Source organism: Mobula birostris, chromosome 11 (assembly GCF_030028105.1).
Source record: "Mobula birostris isolate sMobBir1 chromosome 11, sMobBir1.hap1, whole genome shotgun sequence".
Lineage (NCBI taxonomy): Eukaryota > Metazoa > Chordata > Chondrichthyes > Myliobatiformes > Myliobatidae > Mobula > Mobula birostris.
In genome coordinates, this window is record NC_092380.1 from 67,968,504 (window position 1) to 67,980,523 (window position 12,020).

At 43.1% G+C, this 12,020-nt stretch overlaps 1 protein-coding gene across 4 annotated transcripts in view; it reads left to right on the top strand.

Moving 5' to 3' along the window:
• The window catches only part of eps8l2 (EPS8 signaling adaptor L2), a 203,880-nt gene that overhangs the window by 175,073 nt on the left and 16,787 nt on the right, over nucleotides 1-12,020 (top strand). For all 4 annotated transcript variants that reach the window (XM_072272430.1, XM_072272429.1, XM_072272432.1 and 1 more), the window contains 2 exons: nucleotides 4,035-4,146; nucleotides 10,512-10,643. In XM_072272430.1, coding sequence (XP_072128531.1) covers nucleotides 4,035-4,146; nucleotides 10,512-10,643 — 244 coding nt within the window. The remainder of the gene's footprint in view (nucleotides 1-4,034; nucleotides 4,147-10,511; nucleotides 10,644-12,020) is intronic.

Sequence of the window (12,020 nt, forward strand, 5' to 3'; positions counted from 1 at the left end):
GAGACGGTGATGTGCCTCTTATGTGAGATGTGGCAGTCTTGGGGGAACGCCCCTCTCCCGCAGAGTCACATCTGCCAGAAGTGCATATGGCTGGGCGATCTGGAAGACTGTGTAAGGAATCTGGAGCAGGAGCTGGATGACCTTCAACTCATAAGGGAGAATGAGGCAGTCATTGATGAGAGCTACAGAGAGGTAGTCACACCTAGGCTGTCGGAAGCAGGTCGTTGGGTGACAGTCAGAGGGGGGAAAGCGAAGGTGAGCAGACAGGTAGTGCAGAGCACCCCTGTAGCCATTTACCTGAATAATAAGTTTACAGTCCTGGATACTGTTGGCGGGGACGACCAAGCAGGTGTGAGCCACGGTGGCAGGGCCTCCGGCACTGTGGTGCAGAAGGATGGGACGGAGAAGAGGAGAGCTGTTGTCATTGGAGACTCTATAGTCAGGGGAGCAGACAGGAGATTTTGAGGACGTGAGAAGGACACCCGCATGGTTTGTTGCCTCCCGGGTGCCAGGGTCCGGGATGTCTCTGACCGAGTGCACGACATCCTGGTACGAGAGGGAAAGCAACCAGAAGTCGTGATACATGTTGGGACCAACGACATAGGCAGGAAGAGGGATGAGGTCCTGAAGTGTGAGTTTTGGGAATTAGGCAGAAGGCTGAAGAACAGGACCTCAAGGGTAACGTTCTCAGGATTGCCGCCAGTGCTACGTGACAGTGACGGTAAGAATTGGAGGAGATGGCAGTTGAATGCGTGGCTGAGGAGTTGGTGCAGGGAGCAAGGTTTTAGATTTTTAGATCATTGGGATCTCTTCTGGGGAAGGTGGGACCTGTACAGATTGGATGGGTTGCACCTGAACTCAAGGGGGAGAAATATCCTTGCAGGTAGGTTTGCTAGCATGGTTCGGGAAGGTTTAAACTAATTTGCGAGGGGGATGGGACCCAGAGCGATAGAGCAGTGAAAGAAGTGCATGGAGTAAAGCCAGATCTAACATACAGAGAGGCTTTGAGGAAAGAGAAGCAGAATAAATGGTGTAAAGACAGTAATGTAGAAGGGCTGAAATGTGTGTATCTCAATGCAGGAAGCATCAGGAACAAAGGTGATGAACTGAGAGCTTGGATACATACATGGAATTATGATGTAGTGGCCATTACAGAGACTTGGCTGGCACCAGGGCAGGAATGGATTCTCAATATTCCTGGATTTCAGTGCTTTAAAAGGGATAGAGAGGGCGGAAAAAGGGGAGGAGGGGTGGCATTACTGGTCAGGGATACTATTACAGCTACAGAAAGGGTGGGTAATGTAGCAGGATCCTCTTTTGAGTCAATATGGGTGGAAGTCAGGAACAGAAAGGGAGCAGTTACTCTACTGGGGGTATTCTATAGGTCCCCTGGTAGCAGCAGAGATACAGAGGAGCAGATTGGGAGGCAGATTTTGGAAAGATGCAAAAATAACAGGGTTGTTATTATGGGTGACTTTAACTTCCCTAATATTGATTGGCACCTGATTAGTTCCAAGGGTTTAGATGGGGCAGAGTTTGTTAAGTGTGTCCAGGATGGATTCCTGTCACAGTATGTGGACAGGCCGACCAGGGGGAATGCCATACTAGATCTAGTACTAGGTAATGAACTGGGTCAGGTCACAGATCTCTCAGTGGGTGAGCATCTGGGGGACAGTGACCACTGCTCCCTGGCCTTTATAATTATCATGGAAAAGGATAGAATCAAAGAGGACAGGAAAATTTTTAATTGGGGAAAGGCAAATTATGAGGCTCAAAGGTTAGAACTTGCGGGTGTGAATTGGGATGATGTTTTTGCAGGGAAATGTACTATGGACATGTGGTTGATGTTTAGAGATCTCTTGCAGGATGTAAGGGATAAATTTGTCTCGGTGAGGAAGATAAAGAATGGTAGGGTGAAGGAACCATGGGTGACAAGTGAGGTGGAAAATCTAGTCAGGTGGAAGAAGGCAGCATACATGAGGTTTAGGAAGCAAGGATCAGATGGGTCTATTGAGGAATATAGGGAAGCAAGAAAGGAGCTTAAGAAGGGGCTGAGAAGAGCATGAAGGGGGCATGAGAAGGCCTTGGCGAGTAGGGTAAAGGAAAACCCCAAGGCATTCTTCAATTATGTGAAGAACAAAAGGATGACAGGAGTGAAGGTAGGACTGATTAGAGATAAAGGTTGGGAAGATGTGCCTGGAGGCTGTGGAAGTGAGCGAGGTCCTCAATGTATACTTCTCTTCAGTATTCACCAATGAGAGGGAACTTGATGATGGTGAGGACAATATGAGTGAGGTTGATGTTCTGCAGCACATTGATATTAAGGGAGAGGAGGTGTTGTGTTGGAGTTGTTAAAATACATTAGGATAGATAAGTCCCCGGGGCCTGATGGAATATTCCCCAGGCTGCTCCCCGAGGCGAGAGAAGAGATTGCTGAGCCTCTGGCTAGGATCTTTATGTCCTCGTTGTCCACGGGAATGGTACCGGAGGATTGGAGGGAGGTGAATGTTGTTCCCTTGTTCAAAAAAGGTAGTAGGAATAGTCCGGGTAATTATAGACCAGTGAGTCTTACGTCTGTGGTGGGAAAGCTGTTGGAAAGGATTCTTAGAGATAGGATCTATAGGCATTTAGAGAATCATGGTCTGATCAGGGACAGTCAGCATGGCTTTGTGAAGGGCAGATCATGTCTAACAAGCCTGATAGAGTTCTTTGAGGAGGTGACCAGGCATATAGATGAGGGTAGTATAGTGGATGTGATCTATATGGATTTTAGTAAGGCATTTGACAAGGTTCCACATGGTAGGTTTATTCAGAAAGTTAGAAGGCATGGGATCCAGGGAAGTTTGGCCAGGTGGATTCAGAATTGGCTTGCCTGCAGAAGGCAGAGGGTGGTGGTGGAGGGAGTACATTCAGATTGGAGGATTGTGACTAGTGGTGTCCCACAAGGATCTGTTCTGGGACCTCTACTTTTTGTGATTTTTATTAACGACCTGGATGTGGGGGTAGAAGGGTGAGTTGGCAAGTTTGCAGATGACACAAAGGTTGGTGGTGTTGTAGATAGTGTAGAGGATTGTCAAAGATTGCAGAGAGACATTGACAGGATGCAGAAGTGGGCTGAGAAGTGGCAGATGGAGTTCAACCCAGAGAAGTGTGAGGTGGTACACTTTGGAAGGACAAACTCCAAGGCAGAGTACAAAGTAAATGGCAGGATACCTGGTAGTGTGGAGGAGCAGAGGGATCTCGGGGTACATGTCCACAGATCCCTGAAAGTTGCCTCACAGGTGGATCGGGTAGTTAAGAAAGCTTATGGAGTGTTAGCTTTCATAAGTCGAGGGATAGAGTTTAAGAGTCGTGATGTAATGATGCAGCTCTATAAAACTCTGGTTAGGCCACACTTGGAGTACTGTGTCCAGTTCTGGTCGCCTCACTATAGGAAGGATGTGGAAGCATTGGAAAGGGTACAGAGGAGATTTACCAGGATGCTGCCTGGTTTAGAAAGTATGCATTATGATCAGAGATTAAAGGAGCTAGGGCTTTACTCTTTGGAGAGAAGGAGGATGAGAGGAGACATGATAGAGGTGTACAAGATAATAAGAGGAATAGATAGAGTCGACGGCCAGCGCCTCTTCCCCAGGGCGCCACTGCTCAATACAAGAGGACATGGCTTTAAGGTAAGGGGTGAGAAGTTCAAGGAGGATATTAGAGGAAGGTTTTTTTACTCAGAGAGTGGTTTGTGTTTGGAATGCACTGCCTGAGTCAGTGGTGGAGGCAGATACACTAGTGAAGTTTAAGAGACTACTGGACAGGTATATGGAGGAATCTAAGGTGGGGGCTTATATGGGAGGCAGGGTTTGAGGGTCGGCACAACATTGTGGGCCATTATGTTCTATAAAGTCAACAGGTGTTTCCAGCACAGTCAGAAAGATACCTCCAGGTCGTCTACATTGCAATTCCCTTTTGCTATAATGACTGCATGGCTACAATTGAATTTCTTGTGCAATGACCAGAATTGTTTGTTACTTTTTCCCCTCTAGAAATTATGAGGCACAAGGAGTTCCACAACTGAAGAAATATGTTCAGATAATGTATGACTTTGTCGCAAGGAATGCCAGTGAACTCTCTGTCCTAAAGGATGAAATATTGGAGGTGAGAAAGTATTCCCTATATGTTATTTTCAGATGTATGCATGTATTTTAACAAAACTTAAATTATTTTTTGCGTCTAATCAAGGGAAACATTTATGACTCTTGTTGTGTTGCATTCCAACTGAAAACTATCTTGTACCTTATCCACTTGGCCATTTAATATGTGAAAGTCATCAGGAGAAAGCACCTAGGAGTAATTTTCCTGGTTTACAGCTACTGGGACCAATTGTTCATCCCATCTGCTGAGTTAAGAACATAAGAGCATAAAAAATAGGAGCAGGAGTAGGCCATCTGGCCCGTCGAGCCTGCTCTGCCATTCAATAAGATCATGGCTGACCTAGCCATGGTCTCATCTCCACCTATCTGCCTTTTACCCATAACCCTTAATTCCCCCACTATGCAAAAATCTATCCAACCTTGTCTTAAATATATTTACTGAGGTAGCCTCCACTACTTCATCTGGCAGAGGATTCCATAGATTAACCACTCTTGGTGAAAAGCAGTTCTTCCTCATCTCCACCCTAAATCTACTCCTTGAATCCTGAGGCTATGTCCCCTAGTTCTAGTCTCACCTACCAGTGGAAACAACTTTCCTGTCTCTATCTTATCTATCCCTTTCATAATTTGATATGTTTCCATAAGATCTCCTCTCATTCTTCTGAATTCCAGTGAGTAAAGTCCCAGTCCTATCTCTCCTTGTAGTCTAACACCCTTACCAATCCGAATTAACTTGGTGAACCTCCTCTGCACCACCTTCAAAGCCAGTATATCCTTCCTCAAGTAAGGAGACCAGAACTGCATGCAGTACTCCAGATGCGGCCTCACCAGTACCCTGTATAGTTGCAGCATAACCTCCCTGCTCTTAAATACAATCCCTCTAGCAATGAAGGCCAACATTCCTTTTGCCATCTTGATAGCCTGCTGCACCCGCAAACCAACCTTTTGTGATTCATGCACAAACACTCCCAAGTCCCTCTGCACAGCAGCATGCTGCAATTTTTTACCAGTTTAATAATTATCTACTCTTTCATTCTTCCTTCCAAAGTCGATGACCTCACATTTACCAACATTGTACTCCATCTGCCAGACCCTTGCCCATTCACTTAACCTATCTATATCTCTCTGCAGACTCTCCATATCTTCTGCACAATTTGCTTTTCCACTCAATTTAGTATCATCGGCAACCTTAGATACACTACATTCCGTCCCCTCTTCCAGATCATTAATATATATGGTGAACAGTCGCAGGCCCAACACGGACTGCTGTGGCACACCACTCACCACTGATTGCCAACCAGTGCAACATCCAAATATCCATTCACTCTGCTTTCTATTAGTTAACCAATCCTCTATCCATGCTAATATGTCACCCTCAACTCTATGCATCTTTATCTTATTGATAAGCCTTTTATGCTGCAACTTATTGAATGCCTTCTGGAAATCCAAGTAAATAACGTTCATCTGTTCCCCTCTATCCACTGCACTTGTTATATTCTCAAAGATTCCAGTAAGCTTATCAAACAGGACCTGTCTTTGCTGAATCCATGCTGTGTCTGCCTGATGGATCCATTTCTTTCCAGATGCCTCACTATTTCTTCTTTAATGATAGATTCAAGCATTTTCCCAACTACAGATGTTAAACTAACTGGCCTATAGTTACCTGCCTTTTGCCTACATCCTTTTTTGAACAGTGGCATGATATTCGCCATCTTCTAATCCACTAGGACATGCCCAGAGTCCAGTGAATTTTGGTAAATTATCACCAAAGCCTACAAAATAACTTCTGCCATTTCTTTTAGTACCATGGGATGCATTCCAGCAGGGCCCGGAGACTTATCTATCTTCAGCCCCATGTTTGCTCACACTACCTCTTTAGTGATAGCTATTACATCGAGGTCCTCACCTCCCATCGCATCCATAGCATCTCTCTTTGGCATGTTAGAAGTGTCCTCCACCATGAAGACCGTCACAAAATAGTCATTCAAAGCCTCTGCCATTTCTTCATTACCAATATCAATTCCCCCTTCTCAACCTCCAAGTGACCCATGTTCACCTTAGCCACCCTTTTCTGCTTTATATAATTATAACTTTTACTATCTATTTTTATAGTTTGTGCTAGTTTATTTTCATAATCTAGCTTCCCTTTCTTTATTGCTCACTTAGTGGTTCTTTGTTGCTTTTTAAAGTTTTCCCAATCTTCTAGTTTCTCGCTACTCTTGGCGACTTTGTATGCAAGCTTTTAGTTTGATGCCTTCCTTTATTTCCTTAGTTATTCTGGCTCCCCACCCTTACTGTCCTTGCTTTTAACTAGAATATACTTCTGTTGAGCACCGTGAAAAATCTCTTTGAAAGTTCAGCCAACTCAATGTAAAAAATCTGGTCTTTGAGACACGCACTACTAGAATATATGGTGTGTTTATTCAATTGTTGGAGCTCTGTTTACCTACTCCATAATCTTTGATACTTCACCTCACCTCTCCTTGAGTTTCCTATAATCAGGAAATCAAGCCAGTTTACTAAATATTCCATTTTAATTTGGTGTTGTGTAGAACTGTTAATTATTTCATTCAGGCCTTGTTTTTACATTTATCAAAGCTGCTAGTCTGCTGCCTTATCTTTAATCTGTGTTTACATTCTTGAAAAGAGGTAACAATTACAAGGTTATAATCATAAGATTACTGAGAAGGAGCCTCTGTTCTTTCTGGGAGTGCTGCCAGTAAATGGTGTTGATCAGATTGTTATTGGCCTACACAGACAAGGTTAGGCATGTCTCCTTTGGTCACAACAGCACCAAGATTTCTCATCTGTCACCAAAAGATCAGAGTGTGCTCTGGTCCAGAATCAACCATGTGTGCTTTCTCAAAATGGTTCCCAGATAGAAACTGGGAACCGTTCAATTAATCCTAACATGGCTCAGCAAATACTAAAGTTTGAAAATTGATCTGCAGAGAAATGCAAATATTATCATTTTTCTGTTACAGCCTGCATTCTAACTAGTTCACCACTCCCTAGTACGGTTCACAGCTCTCCTACCTTTCCCTGATTCCTTCTATTACTCCTTCATTTCATCTACCATTCCCTTACCTATCCCATGCCAGGTTCCAATCATTTCACTTTCCCATCTTCTATCCATTTCTTTCACTTCCTCTCCTCCCTCTTCCCTTCCCTGTATGATGTTTTTTCAGATGCAACCCTCTATTGTTTCTTCCTCCATTTCCACCCTTACCCAGTTTGCTGTTTATCTCTTCTGTTTATGGGGTTGTTTGTTCCTTTATGAGTCATCTCCTTTACTCAATGTTCAAAAACTTGTAAGTTCAGAATTTAGAAGCTTAGAAATTGGCATATTGGAGCTTGAAGACTCATACGGCCAGATTTGGGAACAGCTTCTTTCCAACTGTGATAAGACTGCTGAACGGATCCTGACCCGGATCTGGGCCGTACCCTCCAAATATCCGGACCTGTATCTTGGTTTTTTTTGCACTACTTTACTTTCCATTTTTCTATTTTCTATTTAAGATTTATAATTTAAATTTTTAATATTTACTATTGATTTGTAATCCAGGGAGCAGGAAGCGCAGAATCAAATATCACTATGATGATTGTACGTTCTAGTATCAATTGTCTGGCGACAATAAAGTATAAGTATAAAGTATGCTGTCTGGGTCGTGGATGTGGCTCTATGATGGTGGCAAAAGTTCCAGCTGAGACAAACACAAAACTGTATTTTTTAATAGAAGGCTTATTCCTATACAGTGAAAACATTTAACTGATAAAGAGACCATGAAATCTCATAGACAGTTTTTGCTGGTTAGTTCCTTTCAGACAAACTTAGTGGTCTTGGTGTTCCGAAGTGCTTTGGTGATGGAGGAAATCCCTACATAGATTCATTATTAGAAAAATCAACCTTGTATCCCAGTAGATTTTTGTACCTCATTAAAGGGGCAAAATTAGTCTCTCAATGTTAGTAAAATCAGCTTCAGAGGAGGCTCATCAACTTGACAGTCAACTCTACAGATTAGATTATGAGGACACTCAGTCCTCGTTTATTGTCATTTAGAAGTGCATGCACTGAAAAATGATACAATGTTCCTCCAGAAAGTTATCACAGAAACACAGGGCAAACCAAGACTAAAACTGACAAAACCACATAATTATAACATAGTTACAACAGTGCAAAACAATGCCGTAATTTGATAAAGAGCAGACCATGGGCACGGTAAAAAAAAGTTTCAAGTCCCGCTAGCCCCATCATCTCACGCAGACAGAAGCACCAGAAACTTGCCAATGCAGCACCCTGGAAGCACCCCACCGCAGCTGACTCTGAGTCCCTCTGAAAACTTCAAGCCTCTGACCAGCCCTCCGGCACTGAGCACCAAGCACCATCTCTGCCAATGCTTCAACCCCGCCCCAACCACCGAGCAACAAGCAAAGCCGAAGACCCGGGGCCTTCCCCTCCGGAGATCCTGGATCACACAGTAGCAGCAGCCGCGAAACAGGCATTTCAGAAGTTTCACCAGATGTTCCTCCTTGCTCTCACGTCTGTCTCCATCAAATCAGGATTGTGCACAGCACCCTACTTGACAGATAACAGACATCACCACTGGAGTGGCCGCTGCAAGCTGTGTCGCGCCATCATCTTCTCCTCCCTCGCTGAAGAGGTGTTTTAGAAAATGTGCTGCCCTTTTGCTGTCCATGTGCTTTTAATCACAGGCAGACCAATTTTACCCCTTTTTTAACGATGTACAAAAAAATCTACTTTAGTACAATTTTTTTTTAAATTGGTGATGTGTTCCAACCCATGACAGACTGTCAAAGAATGTATACCTATTCTGCAATAATAAGGATAGGTAGAACACAAGATTTCTTTTAAAAGTGCGTTGAAAGAGTGACCTGCAAAACTATATACGTTCAAGATCAAATGTCATTATTTCCAAATAATAATTGCTACACCCCAAAGATACTGCTGTAAAAAAGGATTTTCTTTTACTGCACCGTTGATGATATTGCAATGTTAAGTGGGTGTTACTTTAGTCTACTGCCACCAAGTCCTCTGACCACTAGGTGTCACTGTCCTGATTTTATTCCAATTGCAGGGCTGAAAGCAATTGTTTTAACTTAAAACATTGCTGGAAAGGTTTAAATTTAAAATCAAGTTTTGAAATCAATATTCCACCTCCAACCTCTAGATATTATGATAAATTTTCAAAATATAGTTTCTAATTTGTAGTCCATTTATGTATTTCATGGCTCCGTCTGTCTAAGTAGACAATGGATGCACCCAGTTCCAGGGGACAGACCTAGGCGATGAATATGGAGATCTTGAGCTGCCCAGACATCAAGATCGCCCTCTCGGCCTCGCAGATGTGGTCCAAAGGAATGCGAAGCAGTGCATTTGGCATCAGCTTGGCTGTGGGAGCTGCCGGGCGGTGACGTGATACGTCATCCAACCGCCTTAGGGGCTCCACTCCGGATTTGTGTAGGGTTTACTCCTTAGCCTTCTCTTCTCCCGAACATACCCACAAGGCAGTGGGATCCATAACCCTGGGTAGGGGCCTATACCGGGTATTGTCAGCCAGAGCCAGCTGAGCCCGGGACTCGTGTAAGGCAGGGTCGTCATGCCCTGTAGTAGTGACATATGGGGCCACTACCCACGTGTATTTATGGACTTGGAATATGAAGATCTATCACTATTTGATTGTTCCAACTCTTTGAGGCACTTTCTATTTTAATTTTACTCCACTTTCTATCCTTGGAACCCTAGAAGATTCTATTTTCAAACATATTTCCAGTTTCCTTCTGACTATTGTGATTACATCTGCTTCCTCTTTTCAAACTATTCATTCCAGCTATAAGTCATGCATCAGAAAAGTTCTCCCCATCTGTTTTGTTTCATTTTTCAATTCTCCTAAATATGATTATTAACACCTCTAAGAGTGGATACACATCCCTTTTGAATTAACATTCCCAGCAGACATTGTCCTCATTGGTCCAATGTTGAAGAAATGGGACAACAGTTTTGACCACCATGAGACTTTACTCTCCATTTTCTCTCCTTGGACCTCTGATAAAACAAATATCCATGCAAAACCCCTTTATTTGATCTGCTCTTATTGCATTTCTGACCATTGCTTTGTTCAAGGTTTCCTTGGATTTTATGACTAGTTCATAGACTTCAGTCTCACTCTCCCTTCACTACACTCCCATTCAGTCAGGATCATGGTTCCCATTCTAGGTTCCCCACTAATGTGGCTTGTAGCAAACCGAACCACTCTGAACAGGCAGGGAAAGCAATTAGAAAAGAAATTCCAGAAATTGGAAAAATCTAAACTAATCTAAAATTGATCTCCATTCTCTCTCTCTCTGAAGGTGGTCGAGGAAAACAAGCAATGGTGGAAGCTGAAGAGCAAACTTGATGAGGTTGGATATGTGCCCTTTAATATGCTCAATCCTGTGAATTTGGAAGATATTCCAAGCCATTCTGAAAATTCTTACAATGCGGTGAGTGACGTTGTACAAAAGTAAAGTCTAAATGCCAAATGTTAGTTTATTTATTGATTGAGATACAGCGCGGAATAGTCCCTTCCGGACCTTCGAGCCGCACCAATCCACCAATCCACCAATTTAATCCTACCCTAATCACCGGACAATTTACAATGACCAATTAACCTACCAACCAGTAGGACTGAGGGAGGAAACCAGAGCAGCCGGGGGAAACCCATGTGGTCACGGGGAGAACGTACAAACTCCTTACAGGCAGTGGAGGGAAATAATGTTTGAGCTGTTCCTTGTAGCCAGTGCTACTGTGTTCATATTATGTTTATATAATATTTCTTCAAATTTCCTCGAATACTGAATATTTCTGGTGAGACAATTCACTTCAATCCGAAGGGAAATGGTAGAGTTGGTTAGTGAATATTTGTCTGTTAAGTTAGACTGTGGCCCAGATAATTGAGGATGATGCATTTAAGCAGGGTTCAACTTACCATGTCAATCTTTGTTTAGTTAATACTTATAAGGTTTCTTTTTGGACATTGTATGGTGAGATAGATAGGAAAAGGAATTTGGCAGAATTCGAGTTGATATAGAGTGGGAATGAATCCGTTTTTCAGGATGATTCCCCTAGTAAGTACTTTGTTGTTCCTTTTTTGTGCCTTGTGGTGCATTGGGTGGCATTTTTGCCATTTCTTAAACATTTGTCAGTTTTTTTACAAGGGCAATTTACTAGCTCAACGCTCAACCCAGCATGAATGGAATGTGTGTGAGGGGCTGGCCGGATTCGAACCTGGGACCATTCACCTCAAGGTCCACTGCTGAGTACTTTGACCCTCATTATGAACCTTACAACAGGAAATTATTGCTGACAGTTGAGAAGATCAGCTGGAAAGCTTAGGATGGTGGGAGAGAAACACAAGCCAAGCTGAAAACACACCACATCTGACCACAGTCTCAACACCAACCAACATCATCACCACCACCAAACCACCAAACCTGCCAAAGTACTGTAATCGGCTGGGCTGATCATACCCAAACTATTTGAGTGTCCAGGATAAGCGCACATGCACAGCAAAGTAACTTAAGTCTAATTTGTTATCATAAAAATAGAAAACACAAATAAACCACATTAAAAAATATAGTAAATCACAAAGATTTCCACAAGGATTTCAGGGCTTGTGATTCTTAGTCATCACTTGATCGTTGCTGTTGTCGGGGGAACTCCAAATTCCAGCTCACTTGTGAAATCACCCAGGATCCTCGCACCAATCGTGAGTCCTTGGTCTAGGGAGTGAAGTCCCAAAGAACCAAGAGAAAGATACCCCAATAAATAGGAGTTCCACAAGTGTAAACAGACACAAAGAGACAGACAAACTCTTTGAT